Below are 17908 nucleotides of genomic sequence, written 5' to 3'. Positions count from 1 at the left end.
TGTCCACCCTTACCACCCAGTCCCAGTTTCTAAGCTTCCCATTCGGGGTTTGTCACACACACACACACACACACACACACACACACACACACACACACACCGCCTCAGCATGGACTGTCAAGAGCCTGTCCACAGGGCACCGTGCCTAAGTGGTGGTGGGGGGGTGAGGCATCAGGCTGTTTGAGAAGAGACACTTTAAACTCATCTCTCTTTCCTTCTCCGTTCTCCTCCTCACCCTTCCCTTCCTTTCCTCTCTTTGTTCATTTTTGAGACAAGGATATAGCCTAGGCTGGCCTCACTATGCAGCTAAGGCTGTCCTTGAACTTCTGGTTCTCCTGCCTCTGCTGCCTTCGTGTCAAGATCAAAGGCATACACCACTACACCTGGTTCAGGACGACTTTCTTATGATGAATTACAGTTAGGATTACAGGTAGGTTTTCCTTCCCAGACTTAATCAATTAAAGAAAAAACAAAAAACAAAAGACAACCAAAAAAAAAAATACTTAAACATCAGTTTGTTGGCTATTTAGGGCTCAAGACTGTTTATTTGGTTGGTTTTGTTTGTTTGTTTTGGTTTTTTTTTAACATCAGAAAGAAAAGAAATGTCAGGTGGTGGGGGTGTACAGCACTTGGGAGGCAGAGGTAGCTGGATCTCTGCAAGTTCAAGACCAGCTGGTCTACAGAGTCAGTTCTAGGACAGCCAGGGCTGTTGCACAGAGAAACCCTGTCTCAAAAATAAATAAATAAATAAATAAATAAATAAATAAATAAATAAATAAATAAATAAAAATAAAAGTGAAAAGAAAAGATCACGAACAGAAGCAGTCTTGAGAGAAATGTAAGGAACACCGGACAAGAAGCACTCTGGACAGAGGCTTGTTGCTCTTAAGAAGAGTCCAGCCGGCTCCGCCTCCATTGAGGCTCTCTGCTGATTTCCAATCGGGCTGCAGTCAACACTGGCCCTCTAAAGACAGCAGAGGGCCCCTGCCCAAGGATGTTTCCCCAGTCTTCTGGCCTGCAGCTGATAGTGCAGGGATTCACGAGCCAACGCCCCAGACAGCTGTTGGCAACACATGGGCGATGAATGACGAACGTATGTATGGGAGCCAAACACCTGTTACCAGCCATTCTCAGCTTTCCTGCTAAAGCCCTGCCTCCTGGGGATTCTGGTTTTACCACTGTGGGACGTCTAAACCACAAGCAGGAAAAGGCTGTGTTGTCTACGAAGGCCTGTGTGGCCTAGAAACTAAGAGCTGTCCCAGAACAAATGAGAACCCTTGTCAATCCAAAGAGAGCACCCATGGGTGGAGACAACTTTTGGGTAGCCTGCTCCAAGCAAGGATAACTGCTGGGTAACACAGCCTCTGAGAGGAGGCACAAAGGGGTTCTGCATTTGCAAAGACAGACAGACACTTCTTCATCAAGACCAGATAGAGGAGATGCAAAATTCACAATCACGAATCAGGTAACCTCTGTTTCAGAGAGGGCCCAGATAGTGGCAGCCTTTGCAGCTCAACCTCCCTCTGCTGGTCCTCCCTGGCCATAGCTATACAGTCTGGCCTCCAGGCACACATCCTGTTGACTACAGTCTTTGGGACATCTGACTTTGTCACCAGGCCATTTCCTCCAAAGTCCTTGAAAACCTTCCACATGACACTGACTCTACCAGGTGGATATATCTTGGTGGGCACACCCTGTCTGGTTCCAGAGAGCTCTTCACTCACATCTTTCACTTGGTGATCTTCTTTGAAGGTTTCTATAAATGGCTCAATCACCTTCATTCAACTTCTGGACCATGCTCTTAGGGCTGACGAGGGAGAAGGGCTTGATTGGGGGAGGGAAATGGGAGGTGGTGGTGGGGAGGAGGCAGAATTCTTTAATAAATAAATAAATAAAATAATAGTAAAGATAAAAAAATAAAAAAAATTTCTGGACCATTACATTACTCCATCAAGATCCTGTATCCAGGGCTGAGAAGATGGTTTAAGCTAGTAAGTATGAGTCTGAGTTGGGAACCCCAGCACTGGGGAGGCAGAGACAGGCTGCTCTTGGATAAATGTACTGGCCATCTAGCCAGTTCCAGTAAAAAGTGGGAAACCCTGCATCAAAAACAAGTTGCAGAATGACTAGAAAAGACACCCAAGTTTAACCTCTGGCTTCCACACACCTGCACATATACCTGTGCACATACATGTGTGCACATGCACACACACACAAGGAAATGTACACACAAAAAATCCAGCATCCTCCCTATTCTGGGACTGTTTGAGTCAGACTCCAGGGACCTGAGGCTGGGAGAACCTGCAGAGCTGGGCTCCTGGAGTCTCCCTGCGCTGAGGCTAGCCCCAACCCTGCCAAGTGCACATGCCTCCCCTATCCCAACTCCCTGCACTCTCAGCTTCAACTGGGTCTTCTCAAAAGTAATCACAGATTTTTCAACTCACAGTCAGGCCTCTTCTTGCTTTACAGATGTTGGTTGAGGTGAGGGTTTCTGTCTTACTTAGATGAAAACATAAAACAACAGACTTGTAGAATGCTTTAGATAGGGTTGACTCTGGGAAAAATCTAGGAAAAAGAGTGATTGTCATGACACCTTAAGATTAAAGTCTGAGTGTGCCTAGAACATCCTTTCTTTGTATCAGTTTTATTGAGATAGAATTATGCATCCCGAAACTCAAGTGTACAATTCAGCGGTTTTAAGCATAGAGTTCTGAAACAATAGCCATAATCTAATTTTAGAACAATTTTATTATCTCCAGACAAGTCCCACGCCCAATCCCTTCTAAGTATGTCCACCCCTCCTCCCAGAACCTTGGCAACCTTTAATCTACTTGACAACCCATTTGGACACTTCATATACACAGGCTCACACAGCATGTAATTTTTCTGTGACTGGACTCCTCACGGGCACACTGGAACATTTCTTTCATGTTAGTGCAGAATAATATTCTCCACTACAGCAGACCATTATTTTTATTGGACAGTGAAGTGTATTTTTGTTTATACATTTTCATTATGAAAAAAATGCACTCAGTGGGCAAGTTTTTGCCTGGTTGGCCATCTTCATTACTCTTTGTAACTTTGTGTTTACTGTTTAGAGGAAACCCCACCCTTTCACATTCTCAGCAGTGATGTGTGAGGGAGACAGTCTCTCTGCCCTTGCCAATACTCGCTGCCTAAAAAAGAAAAGCATTCATCAATGACAGCAGGTGAGCAGTAGTTGGAAAGGAGTGTGGTGATCAATTGTGATGGTATTTTGCACAAAGCTGGGACTTTGAGTGTCTACATCTTTAAACACGAAGGTGATTCCATTAGTGAGTCTTCACGCGGTCTATAGGACCTCTTAGAAGAGAGAAAATTTGATGTCTGTATCCTGTACTCTTGGTGACTTTGAGACCAAAGTTTCCTAACTACAGCGATGCTGGAGGAGAGTGTGCTTCTGTTTTCTGTGGAGCTGGTTAGTATCAACCACTGAGTCATTCTTGCAGGAGGTTTGTCTGAGTTGCCGGGCAACAAGTTACTTGGAAGTGATGCTTTCCCATGAGGGTAGCAGGTGATCATGGTCTTACTTCCGACATGACATCAGAAAGCCATCAACATGGGAATGTAACACTGAAGGCAATAGGGGTCCAAGACCAGACCGAACATCCCTGACTTCACTTTTAAGGATGCTCCGGAGGAGCACAAGGGTAGTGTTCCAGTTCCAGAGCACAGGGATGCTGCTCGGGCTTCCAGCTAGCCTCTGTACTGCTCTTTGCCAAAGGCAGGATTTAGCTGGTGTGATCTAGAAGCCTCTTTGACCAAGAGTATTTCCTTACACTCCCATGCTCGGGGGGTTCACTGCGTACTTATTGTAGTGTGCATGAGCCCCTGGATTCCACGATCTGACACAAGAAGAGTCAGTCTAGGGTTTGTTCCCTAGCTGAAAAGATGGAGTGTGATGATGCCACTCTTCTCTTTGGGGGGAGGAGACAGGAAGTGTAATAAGGCTGGTTGGCGGGAAGACCTTGCCAGTAAAGTGCTGACCAGCAAGCCTGAGGACCCAGTTCCGTCCCCAGTGCCCACGTAAAATGGGATTGTGTTAAGGCTAAGGAAATGAAGACAGCAGATGTCTGGCCAGCCTAGACCAGTTGGTGAGCCACGGGTTCCAGTGAGTGACTCTGTCTCCAAAAACAAGTACAGCTCCTGGGAAATAATTTCTGGTGCACATGTGTATTGTGTGTGTATGCGCGTGCGCGCGCGCGCGCACACACACACACACACACACACGCACACACACGGTAGAGGGGTTGGTGTGGTTCCAAACCAATGAAAACAGCACCTGGAAGAACACTGCAAAACAGACGCAAGGCGGCAAAAGGCCCATGCTGTGGGAAAGAGAAGATGATGAGGACCTGGAGACAGAAAAGCAGACTAATGGGCAGACAGAGCAGGACCCCTTGAATGGGCCTCGCAAAGCTGGATCCCTCAGACTCTTCTGGGCTGCGGGCCAGCTCTAGTTTGTGCAGAGGGCATGAGGGTGGTCTCGGGCAGGTCACTGAAAATCTCTAGAAGAGAATTTCGCAGAAGTGGCCGACCCAGCTGCGGTGACATTGTTGAAGCCAGGGCAATGAGAAACAAAATGGGATTCAAAACCATTTTGGAGAAGGAATGGGTTGACTTCCATCATCAGAAACCTAAGTCTGACCAAAGTCATCAGAAATCTGAGACTGACCAAAGCGAAAACCCTTTCTGCTGATGTCAAGCCCAAAAGTCATGGCTCCAAGGGAGAGCAAGATCAGAGAATTGAGAAAGGTTTGATGGACAGCTCAGAGGGTAAATTGCTTGCTGCCCAAGCCTGAGGACCCGAGTTCGAATGCTAGAGACCATGTAAGGGTTGGGTGTGTGCTCTGCAGGGTCTGTGCGAGGAGGAGCGACCCGTGGACCTTAGAAGCTCCAGAGAGCAACAGCTCACCTGCTGTACCGTTTTGCAGATTCGGACCTTGTTCTGCAGAGCAGCTGCAAGGAGAAGCAGCCTGGCCTCAGCTGTCACCCACGGGTGACCCGACGACGTCCGAACGGGAGACCGAAGAGGCCAAGCCTGGAACTACACTTCCCAGTGTGCCAGGCGGGCGGGGCGCGGCGGGGAGGGCGCAGGCTCCTTCCCAGCAGCGAAGGCGGAAACAAAAGAGCCCGGCGCCGCCGCCCGCACACTCGCGCACCGCGCTCGGGCGCACACGGAGCAGCCCCGCGAGGCGGCAGCCCGGGACACGCGGACCAGCCGCAGCCCCCGCCGCCTGCCCCATGGCGCTGAAGCGGATCCAGAAAGTGAGTGGCGGCCAGGGACGACCTGGGTGCCCCTGAGGGGTCCCTAGGAGTCCCGGGCGCACGGTGTGGGAGGGGCGTGGGCACTAGGGAGGCCGGGGTGCGGATCGGCCCCGCGCAGGTGAGGTGTGCACCCGCAGGGTCCGGGTGCCTGTTACGCGGGGTGCCCCGATCCCGCCGTGCCCTCTCCCGGCTGAACCGGTAGCCCTGGTTGCGGGTGCCGGTGTGGTAGTCAGATTGTCCCGGGGTGTGTGCATCCCCGCTGGCCCTGCAATGGGTGGCCTGCGTCCCCTATCACGCCGTGCGTCCTCACAGTATCCCCGGAGCCCTTCTTCTTGGGGCTCGCACCCCGGGCTCCCCCGGCGGACAAGGAAGGTGTGGTGGGCCTAGAGCCTTTATTCTCAGAGCGTGGGGCTGGGTCTTTCTGGGCTCTGCAGTTGGCTGGTGCTCAGTGGGAGGAAAGGGCTGGGAAACCGGGATTGGGGACGAGGAGCCAACAGAAAGCTCTTGCCCTTGCTATTTTGGTGGCTCTGCATGCAGCTGCCACTTCAGGTCACATAGCTGTACTGTGAACATAGTTGCTGATACACAGCAAGATGACCTCCTGGCTGTGATTCATGGAGAGACAAGCCAAGCCGGTTGTTGTTTTTCTTTCTTTCTTTTTTTACTCACGATAAACTGTAGAGTTGAAGACACAGCAGTGAGGACCACAAATTAAATCGTTTGGATGCTTTGATGCATGAGTAGAGAATGAGGAAGAAGTACGAATGGTCAACCAACACACACGCTCCATCCCAACCCTCCTCTCTTTGTGTTCTTTACCGCACCCATTTCTCCCGTTGGCCTGTCCCCTTCCTCAAGTCTTAACGTTTACAGCAGTAGTCCTTGCCGGGAACACAGTGTATGGAAGCGCTTTGGAAACAACTGCGCCGACAGTGGATAATGTGTTTGGTAATTGATTTCACAAGAAATGGATGGCTCCCCGAACATTTTATCAACCTTTCCAGCTACACCTCACTACAAATGTTTTGAGTTTAGAGCCGTAGTAGACAGGCATCTTTCGGTACAGAGGACAGCAACTTTTACACCCAGCCAGATTTGGAGTTCTTTTTGCATCCAAACATTAGCTTGTGTAGATCGTTGCTATTCTTTGTGACATTGAAGGTCAACTCACTATAAAATGGAAAATCAGCATTTATTAATTAATGACGTTTTTCTCTTTTGAAGATAGCATGATGGTGGTTTATTTTTAACCATATAAACAAACAGACCTAAGTTTGAAGCTGCAGTCCTCACCGTACCGACTTCTGAACGTTTACTGTAATGTTGGTTCCCATTTGGATCAGTCAGCACACATTTTTCCATGGAAGTTTTCGGACTCTGCTTCCTTTCACAATGGTGAGGCGTTTCCATGTGGCTTCACACACAGTAGCTCTTAGATGCCATAGGATTTATCTATAGAACCTTCGTTCAGAAAAGCAAAACATTGTAAGTACAGGCTTGACAAGTCGTGTCAGTCATGCTAAGCCCATGTATTTGACTTGTGTTAGCATGGGAAATGCCCACATATTTTCTTTTTTTTAGTAGATATTGTTGAATAGGATATGAACAAGGTTGTCCATTACACAGATAACATGTAAGTACAGCTGATGTCAGACCTATGACAAACTGATATTTTGGAGATGCCATTGGAGGTCACATGATACTATCCTTCAATGTCAGACTTTGGCTTCCCTTCTTGTCATAGGACATTGACTGCCCCGAATCATATCAGCCATACCTGCCAGCCAGCCCTTCAAAACCAGTTGATTCTCCCATTTTACCACTTCCTAACCTGTCGTCTTGCTGAGAACCAAGTCCATATCCTCAGTTTATTCCTACAGATGGAGTTCAAGGCTAACCTTTGGGCTTAAAAAAAAGAAAGAAAGAAAGAAAGAAAGAAAGAAAGAAAGAAAGAAAGAAAGGATTTGTGTATTTGTGAGCACATGCTACTTGTGTACGGGTGCCCACAGAGGCCAGAAGAAGGCATTCCATCCCCTGATGCTAGAGCCACAGACAAGGTTGTGTGTAATGTGGGTGCTGGGAATTGAACTTGGGTCCTCTGGAACAGTAATAAGTGTTTTTAACTGCTGAGCCATCTCTCCAACCTCTGGCCTTCTTTTTTGAGTGTATTTTAAAGTAACTGGATAACTTCAACCCCAGCCCACTGGGTTGTATTGTTTCTTTACCTGATGTATCAGGCCTTGGAGCTCAGAAAGCTAGGTTTGCAGCGGTGTAACCAAGAGTATGGACAAAGAGACAGTCTCTAGGGCAGGGAGTAGAGTCGCTGTAGACCCCACTGTTGCGAGTGAAATGTTGAATCTCGAGGTCGAGTTGGGGGTTAGCATGGAAAGGTCAAAAGCCTCAATGTTCTAGTTTCTTCTCTTTATCCAAAGAGGGGACCTGAGGCTGGAGTCGAGATAGGTTTTTCCCCAGGGTTCATCTCTTGAGAAGTGATTTGGCACATTTGAGAATAATGTTCATGGCTTCTCATTTTTCCACCTGTGAAAAGAACAAGGATGTTGGATTAAAACTGTGTCTTTATACAAAACATGTGGACATCGGTGCTTCAAATATATCTCTGTGCCAGCGTAGACTAAATGATTTAATGCTCTAATTTAGTCACTCTGTGCCAGTCTTGCATTTCAGCTCATAAATTTGCACACCCGTGGCCTATTTTTAGACAGAGAGAAAGATGTTATTACAGTCACCTAAATCACTGAAGGAATAAAGTTTGAACAAAATCCGAGGAGAGAAGCCTGGAGCAGATTTGAAAAGAAGAGAGCAGCTTTTCGGTTGGGTGTTATTTTTAGTCATTTTCTAGGTGTTTCTTCTGTGAACACCGCTTTTCAGTCTTTGGTACACTTTGCTTCGAAACATCACTTTCTAAGCCATCAGTGTTCTAATATAGTGCTGCACGCTTTGAGACCTAGGGGAGGAAGGAGCCCTAACGCAGCTCTCTCATCGACAGCTTTGTCTTGTTCCTTTGTGCTGATTTTACATAAGGAAATTTAGGTAATAATCACATCGGAGGGTATGTGCTAGATCTCAGCCTTTTTTTTTGTCTGTATTCTGGAAAGTGAAACAAAAGGCTTTTCGTTCCTAAATAATCGTAACACAGATAATTATTCTTTTCTGTATAGTGTTCTGTCCCCAAATGAAACATTTGGGGCTGGGAGTGTGGCACAGTGCTAAAACACACACACATCTACTGCTCTCAAAGCCCAAGGTTCAACTGCCAGCACCGCAAGAAGAAATAGGTTGCATTTGGTTCCAAGCATTGAGCATTGGACTTTTTAATAATTAATCTGAATTGTGTGCATGAACATAAATTAAAATGCAGCTTTGTAAATGTTTGGGGCTGCTGGGACTTTGATTTGTATGATTCTAAATCACGGTGTTTGTGTGCTGGTCTAGTAAGCATGGTATCTTACGTAGCTTGACCCTGTGTGTCTGGGTCATCATCCAGAGAAAGAGGATCTAGCTTTTGTTCCCGGCTCTGTGGTTTTACTGACTTCTGTTTTCTTATCCACACGATGTTCCCAAGGATGACAACCACCACCACCATGGGTGGAGCTTGCTCTGCTTAACTCCATGCCAAGAGTATATGTAACCTACACAAGTAGTTTGAGTCGTTCATGAGGCCCTGGAGCGAGAAGTAATCTAATTCTCACTTTGAAGGTGCTGAAACAAAGGCAGAGTTGCTAACCAGAATGGCACAGCTAGAGCAGGGTACGTAGGATGGCACAGCTAGCACGGGTACGCAGGATGGCACGGGGTATGCAGGATGGCATGGGGTACGCCGGATGGCACAGCCAGCACAGGGTACGCAGGATGGCACAGGGTACGCAGGATGGCACAGGGTACGCAGGATGACACAGGGTACTCAGGATGGCACAGCCAGCATAGGGTATGCAGGATGGCACAGGGTACGCAGGATGGCACGGGGTACGTGGATGGCACAGGGTACACAGGATGGCACAACCAGCGTATGGAAATGGTAAGGATTCCCAGCTGGTGGTTTCGGTTCAGGCCTCTTCCATCCTGTGGACCTATATGTATTTTTTCTAAGCTAAAAGTCAAGAATCTGGGACTTTAGCTCATTGGTAAAGTGCTTCCCTAACACGCATCCATCCTTGGTGTGGTGGCTCACTGCTGTTAGCCCAGCACTTAGGAGGTAGAGACTCGAAGGATCAGTTCAAGGTCATCCACAGTTACATACTGAGTTTGAGGCCACCTTGGGCTATCCGAGACCCTATCTCAAAAACAAACACAGAAGAAGAAAGACGTGGAGTTGGAGTCAGGTGGGTTTATAGAGACTAGTGTTTAGCCATATGACATTCAACCCCGCAATTAGGCCTCTGCATCGCTAATCGTCACCACAGCTCAGCTGTGAACAGTGCTTAGTCACCCTTCTCCTCAGAGATGACCCTCATCACTAAACACTGGAGAATAACAGCTTCATTCATCTCCCCATGCCCCTGGAAGTGTTGACTCCTCCAGAAGGATTTAGAAAAACAATTGCTCGGAGTTCTTTAAATATTCTATCGATATCATTTCATTGTGGAATTTTCACAGCATGATTGTAAGTTGACCCGATTGTTTAAGTGCCTGTCATGGCTTCGAGTAGTGAACTATTCACACACGATGATAAAGCATAAATGCAAGACTGCAGGAGGAGGGAAATAGCCTAAGAGAAAACATGAGAAGTCCAGTATCTCTATCATTTGTGGATGAGCAGTTTGCCTCGAGGAGAGAGGAAGCAGTCAGTATTCTTTCTCAAGGAAGCCACTGTGGGGATTTTTCTACCCTTAAGCCTCTGTAATTAAACTCAGTCTTTTATCCCGTCTGTACTTTTCTTTCTTTAATATAACAAAGGTACAAGAAGATGAGATAGTTTATTATAGCTTAAAAGTTCAGAGGAAATAAACAGCATAGACCCAGGTGAGACTGTTGATGCCTACTTAGGGGAGCAGACACATGGAAACCGAAGGATGTAGATTGCCTCCAGGAAGCCAGCAGCATCCCTGCCCCTTCGGCTGCCTGAAATAGACCCAAAAACTTTGGGGCCTGTGTTTTCATCCAAATCAAAAGTAATGTAACAAAGTTGCCTACCAATGTGTTGGTCCTAACCCCACCCGCCTTTTAAATACTGGAAGAAATGGATATTTCATTGAAAACGGGAATTCGGTGACTTGTCCCTTCTCTCACCCATGAAAGTCCTGCACAGTATACCCAGATTGGTACTCTGAGGCGTGGGAGGCTCTCAGGCCACCCATCAAAGAACATCACGTGTGGCAATGCAATCGGTGCTTTAGATTGCCTTAGTCTACGTGAGCCCCTCGAAGCTGAGATCATGAACAGTTTTGTTTGCTTCTGATTCAGCGACACACAGACAGCAACAGGGCCTTCCACATGTAGGAGCTCTCCTTGGGGTGGAGAAGAAGCAGTGTGGATCTAGAAGCACCAAATTCCACTGTCTTGCCTCTTCCTGGGTGCTTTGTCAACCGTTCTCTCTTCCAGTTTTGTGTATGTTGTTTATTTTAAGGACACCATGTTGCTTATTCAGAAGCAATAACAACAATACAAGAATAGGCAATATGAAGATGTATCTGGGCCGGGCCTCATCCTTCACTTTAAACTTGCTGAGATAACCGATGTGCACCCATGCCTTTGGGGTGGCTGCTTCCCCCTGGTGCCCATGTTTGGGAATACTATAGCTGGGTGGTGCAGGGAACTATGTGTGTGTGAGTACCAAGTCATGATGTAGAATCTATTCCTCAATGTACATGGTTGAAAGAAAAAATGTGAAAATTACTTATTAATGCGACCCAAAGGCAACTCTTCCAGAAAGCCCTAGCCTCTCTTATCACCTGGGTTTAAATCTGTGTTAATGTCTTTACTTAATAAATTCCAACTCTACTTCATAAATAAACAAACAAACAAACAAATAAATAAATGTGCCCACCAGTCAGTCATACACAAGATAAAATGTTCTGCCCTTGGATGCATTTCCAGTTAACGCAGAGTGTCAACACTCATTGTTTTCTGCCTCAAGTAGCAACAGAGTAGACAGGTCGTGGGGTTCAGCCACAGTGTCCCAGAGAAGCACCTTTGATTGTTGTTTTGAGACAGAATCTCTATAGCTGGCCTCAAACCCATGTTTCTTCTTCCTCAGCCTCTTGAGTGTTGGGATCATAGGTGTGCAACACCATGCCCAGTTTAAGATGGATTGTTTCCAAACACAAACAATTATTAAGTGTCCTGGTCCGGGGCCAGGCCAGACCTAAATTATTTCTTGGATCAGTGGGAGGCGTGAGAATAATTGAGACTCGATTCACATGGCTTTATCAGGAGGGAGTTTTAAGTGATCCGTCATGAAATCCTGAGTTCACATCCTGAAAATTCACCCATGTTAATTCTCCAAACAGCTTTTATACCAAGACGTAAACTGAGGGGGTAGCGGGATATACATAGGTCACGTCTGCAACTCTGGCTGCTCTGTCACATAGACTGAATTAACACCTCTTTCCCAGGTGACCTCCTGAAATTACAAAGAAGGAGCAGAGCGACATTAGCATATGCTGACCCTTTGTTTAGGATGGTGTCAGTTTGGATCAAGTGCTAGAGTGGAGGTCAGACAGTCTACTTTGTTCTAGCTTTATCTTCTGACCCTGGCTAAGAGAACTCGCCCTTATTTTCACCATCTAGAAACCTCGTGAGTGAACGCGATCATTTCACTGGCCCCTCTGTGGATCTGTGTGCTGTGTACGCTACCCATGTGTGTGTTTGTGCGTGTGCATGCATGCTATCATTCTCTAATTCTTTCCTCCACTGTGGTGGGGGTTGAACCCAAATGTCATGTAAAGCCCTCTGCCAGGAAGCAATATCTAGAGCCTCCCCTTTATAATTTGAAGCAAACTTAACTATCATTTGTGGGTTTTGTTGTTCAGCAAACATCTCAACTTGTCACCAAGGTAAAAACTGAGTCGTGTGTCCTGCAGCTATAAGAGAGAAATTCTATTGACTCTGGGCTATGGGGACTTTTCACTGTTGGCATCATATTATGTACTGGAACATTTGTAAGTCTTCTGATTACAAATCACTTATTTGTGATGCAAATGAGATGCGTTTCTATGACAAGCTAAGAATACAATGTGCTTTTCTGATTCTTTTTGGCTTCCATCTCTTTGATAGGTGTCTTTTTGTCCTTTAAGGGTTGTTTCTTCCAGGTATTTAGAGCATTGCCTTACACAGTTGCCTCATCTGTAGAGTTGTAGGGATCCTGAGTCATGCACCTTCTGATACACAGTATACTAAATGAATAAGGAGATCCACAGGAAAGTAGATATAGCTAGTCATAAGGGCAAGACAGAAACTGTAACTATAAATAGAGAGACGTAGGGAAATACCACAAGGAAAGAACAATGTATTTGTGCAGGAAGGAAGCCAAATGAGGGTAGGGCAAATTTGTTCAGAGGAAATCAGGAGCTCTTCATTGGGAAAGATGTACTTAGACTTAGATCTGGAGAAACGTGAAATGATTTGAAAGACACAAGGAAGCCCTATTTGTACAGAAAGCTATAGAACTGAAGGCACTAGAAACCTCATGACTAATTGGAGCAGATAAGCATGCCTTTGGGAAGCATTGGTGGGGTAGAGCGTGGGAGGACCTGGAAGGGCCATGCTGAGAATTGTATGCTCAATATGGAGCCTGCCTGGTGAAGCCATGAAACATTTACATCTCCTAATCTGGGACTGACTATGCATACTTGCCCTCAAAGGATACAATGTCATTCCGTGTGTGTGTGTGTGTGTGTGTGTGTGCGCGTGTGTGTGTGGTGTGTGTGTGTGTGATTCTGAGGAATGTTCTGAACAAAGATAAGCAAGGTTTTCTGGGAATGGAGAAGGACCACTGAGGATGAGAGAAAACCTCTGAAGATAAAAGTAAGGTGGGTACATGCCAGGCATAGTGGTGCACACCTTTAATCCCAGCACCCGGAAGGCAGAGGCAGGTGGATCTCTGTGACTTTGAGGCCAGCCTGGTCTACAGAGAGAGTTCCAGGACAGCCATGGTTACACAGAAAAACCTTGTCTCGAAAATACCAAAGGCAAAAAAAAAAAAAAAAAAAAAAAGTGAGATTGGGAAATGAATGGGAAAGGGAGAGGGGAAGGGAAAGGAAGAGAAAAGAGGGGTATTGAGAATTGAATATGTGTGTGAGTTGAGAGGGGAAGTGATTAAGAATCTTCCTAAGAGGAAGCCATGTTGAAGCCATGCTGAACAATACAGGCAAGATAATATTTTGAAAAATTGAAAGTCATTTTGAATAATGCAGTCTGTCTTTCTGTCTCTCTTCATCTTTTTCACTTTCCTTCTTCCTTCCTTCCTTCTCCCTCCCTCCCTCCCTCCCTCCCTCCCTCCCTCCCTCTTTCCTTCCTTCCTTTCTTTCTCTCCCTTTCTTTCTCTTTCTCTCTCTCTGTTTCCTTCTTTCTTTCTTACTTTCTTTCCTGATGGGGCCTAGCTATGTAGTCTAGGTCTGCTTTGAAGTTACTATGTAGTCCAGGCTGGCTTTGAACTCATGACCCTCAGTGTCTTGAGGTCGGAGAACCATCATCCCAGCTATAAACCTTACGTTGAGTGGAAACTACTGCAGAGCTTGACATGGTGGCCCTGTGAACATGTTGTGTGTTAGGTGTGTTAGGTGGAAAAACCCAAACAGCTGTTCGTGTTCAAGTGTTATCAATGAGGGTCCAAGCCAGAGTGATGGCAGAGGAACATTGAAATGAGAAGGTAGGACAACTGCTGGTCTCTTCTGGAGCTGCTCTGACCCACTCTTCCCTTCCTCCCTTGCTTGGCCCTTCAAGTTAAATCTTAGAGATTATCTGGCTGGGAGCCTCTTCAATTTCCCCCTCCTCATCCAGTGCTCCTGGATGCTTTAGTGGGGTCTTTCCAACTCCTCATCCTGATAGGTTTCTGCTGCTGTGACTACATCAGACACTTCACCCCGTGGACCTCCACTGGGTTGTGTGAAGTTGTCTGCTGGACCCCTTTTGGGGAGAGATAAGGACCGAGAAGACTCAGAACTCTGGTGTCCTTATTAATGAGAGGGTGTGGGAAGCTAAGGTGGTCAGGATGGGACGGAGCCAGATACCCAGAGTCAAAATTCAGGTCACTGGCATGGGTAACTACTGCCTTTTAACTTTAAGACTTCCTCAAGAAGATCCATATAGCTCATGTATTTGTCTAAAGTGTGCTTTACTTATGTGATTCCTCTAGGGGAAATATATATATATGCAAGCGTGTGTTTATGGAAGTAAGGCTGGGGGCATGACTCAGTGGCTAAAGCACTTGCCACCCAAATGTGAGGACCCTGAGTTCCAGTTCCCCAAAACCACATAAAACTACGGTAGCATGCATGTGAAAACCTGTAATCCTAGCATGCCTGTGCTGAGTTGGGTTAGGAGACCGGAGAATCCCTGCAAGCTTGCAAATCAGCTAACATGGTGTGCACCGAGACCCTGCTTCAAACAAGGTGGAAGATGAGAGCCAACCTGAGGTTGTGTTCTGTCCGCCACACGCCCCCCATGGAACACACAGACCTGCACTCTACACATGAATATACACACACATTTACTTGAGCACACACACACACGCACTCAATTTTTAAAAAGTTAAAATAAAAGTACTGTTGGAAATTAGACACAAGATAGCAGTTGGGGAATACAGCCATTATGGCTGCTCTGGGAAAGTGGGTGCTGAGATGATGTGTGGGTAAAAATGCTCCCAATCCTTACCTTTAAATTTTATTCTAAATTAGACTCTGGTTCTGATGCACAGCAATGGGACAAAGGCACCAGGGTCATTGCTCTCTTCACTCCTCTACCCCTGTACCATGGAATTTGTTTATATTTGTTGACCCAGGTTTCTGTCCCACCCGATCCCACAGCCGTTCAGCCCCATGAAACACACAGAGGTCTACATTAATTATAAACTGGTTGGCCTATTAGCTCAGGCTTCTTATTAACTCTTACATCTTAAATTAGCCCATAATTCTTGTCTGTGTTAGCCATGTGGCTCGGTACCTTTTATCAGCGAGGCATTTTCATCTTGCTTCCTCTGTGTCTTGATGACGGCTGCAAACTGACCCTTTCCTCTTCCCAGAATTCTCCTGTTTTCGTCACCCTGCCTTTACTTCCTGCTTGGTTGCCGTGCCTATACTTCCTGCCTGGCTACTCACCAATCAGCGTTTTATTAAAACAATGCAAGACCATTGTCCCACACCGTATCTTATCTCTTTAGAAAGCTGCCTTGGGCTGGGACAATGACTTAGTGGGAGAAATACCTGCTATATGTTAGTGGGGATTTGAGTACCCATATGAGAACCTGCTTGTAATCCCAGTTTTGGGGGGGGGGGCAGGCAGATTTACAGGCTTCACAGGACAGCTGGCCAATCTACTTTGCAAGTTCCAGGCCTGTGAGAGACTATGTCTTAGAAAAACAGCGGGGCCTCTGAGATGCCTTAGTAGGTAAAAGCACTTGCTGTGTAAGTCTGACCGCCTAGGCTTGATCCCTGGAGCCCATGGGAAGAAGCCAGATGTGGTGGCACACATCTGTACCCCTAGCACTCCGGTGGCAAGAGGGAAGAGAGAGTTGGCAGAATCACCTGGGAGCTTCCAGGTCTGCTAGCCTGGTGTAACCAGCGTGGCAGAGACTTTTCCCAGTGAAGAGAACCAACTCCCAAGAGCTGGCCTCTTAACCGTGACGTGTGCATTAAATGGTATGCCCGTACTCATGCTCACACATGCGCCTACATCGCACATATAAACGTGTGCACGCACACTAATGGTTAATAAACAAAAACTGAAAACCGAGGTGAACAGCTCTTGAGGAGGTTAACCTATGGCTTCCGTGTGGATCGAGTCCACATGTACTTACACCTATGTTCACAGATGCCCACTAAGAGACACACCTGGTGTGTGACGTCACCAGGACCAGCTTGTTGACGTGAGCTCACCTCCTATCCCTTAACTAATTGAATGCACCAGCATTTTGAAGTCTTCCAAAGGAGGAAACCGCGTGGTATGAAATCAAGTTGTCCTTTAACTCAGTTGCATAGGGGTCCTGTGTGGGGAGACCCTGGTGACTGTGACATCACCCTTTCGGAAGAGCTCCAGTCTGCTGGGGGAGGAGATCAACCTGGATTATAAACCCAGAAAATGTTTATTTACAGACACCAAATGTAGCGCGTCTGCCCTTCAGAAGCAACACCAAATCAGGCAAAAGAAAATGCAGTCAGTCCTGTAAGAGTCACTGGCTGGTTTGGGATTTTGAGGGAGAGAATTTTTTTTGGAACATCTATTTATTTTTTTTAATTCATTTTACATTCTAACCAAGGTTCTTCCTCCCTCCCCTCTCGCCTCTGCCCCAGCCCACCCCCCATCCACTCCTCCCAAAAGGTAAAGGCTCCCAATTTGGCACATTAATTTTGGGCGGTACCGAGCCCCTCCCCTCTGCCTTAAGTCTGAGAAAGGCATCCCCTCATAGGAAATGGACTTGAACAAGTTAGCTCCTGCATCAGGGATTGATCTGGTCCTACCACCAGGGGCCCCTCAGCAACTGGCTCTCGCATTCGGAGGGCCTAGTTCTGACCTATGGAGTCTCCTCCACATCTGTCCGTCCAGAGTTCATGCCTTTCCATGAGCTTGGTTCAGCCGTCTCCGTAGATTTTCTCCAGCATGATCTTGATCTCATTTGTTCCTGTATTCCCTCTTCCCGCTCCTTGACTGGATCCCGAGAAGCTAGAGCCTTCTTCCCGTAATTGATGGAACCAGATGCGAAAATCCACAACCCAGCACCAGGGAGAGAAGCTTTTATCCTGTTAATTAATTGCTGGTGAAGCCAGGGCTTTTGAAATCATGCTTTCCTGTGCTTGGCACTGAATAATTTAAACTTGAGGCCGTAAGTCAGGCCCCCGTGCACGGGCTGTGTGCTTCCCACTGCACACACCCAGCCCGGCCTATGCTATCTCATGTGCAAGTTCAGACCGTCTGCCTGTTACAGCGAGGAAACCACAAAAGCATTTTCAGTGTGCTCAGCGCCGGTTCTCCAGAGGTGTTTACTGTGCAGTGTCATATTAAATCTCCGGGTAAATAAGGTCGCTGTGGATCGCTGGTCCCCTCCGCTGCTGCCAAGGGGCGCTACTCTTCTGGGAGCCAGGAGGCGGACGGCAGCCTCCTCCTCTCCGCTCCCAGCTTTATTTCCTTGTATTTGTTTACTTTTTTTAAATTAGGCGGGCCTCATCTACTTTTAGATGTTAAGTCCCTAGAGGCAGGGGCTGTGTCCTGGTTGGTTTTGTGGAGAACACTTAGCATATTGTGGGGGTATTATAAACATACCATCTGTGCCCGTTTAAATTCAGTTGAGGCCTCCCAATGCTTCTCTTTGTGTCTTGCTGATTATAGAAGTTTGCACTGGAATAGACATACCTAACCACGGGAGGGTCTAGAAATCCCATAAGTACACATTTTTTTGCAGCCTTGCAAGGTTTTTTTTTTTTTATTTGTT

The 17908-nt window shown here is 46.7% G+C and overlaps 1 protein-coding gene across 2 annotated transcripts in view; it reads left to right on the top strand.

Moving 5' to 3' along the window:
* Positions 1-5163: 5163 nt before the first annotated feature.
* Ube2d1 (ubiquitin conjugating enzyme E2 D1) overlaps positions 5164-17908 on the top strand; it is a 30792-nt gene continuing 18047 nt past the window's right edge. For both annotated transcript variants that reach the window (XM_057751358.1, XM_057751357.1), the window contains exon 1: positions 5164-5307. In XM_057751358.1, the coding sequence (XP_057607341.1) occupies positions 5284-5307 (24 nt within the window). In that variant the 5' untranslated portion in view covers positions 5164-5283. The remainder of the gene's footprint in view (positions 5308-17908) is intronic.

This window comes from Chionomys nivalis, chromosome 19, assembly GCF_950005125.1.
Source record: "Chionomys nivalis chromosome 19, mChiNiv1.1, whole genome shotgun sequence".
In the NCBI taxonomy this organism is placed as follows: Eukaryota; Metazoa; Chordata; class Mammalia; order Rodentia; family Cricetidae; genus Chionomys; species Chionomys nivalis.
The sequence above is the reverse complement of the archived record's forward strand: the minus strand, read 5'-3'. Positions and strand labels throughout refer to the sequence as shown.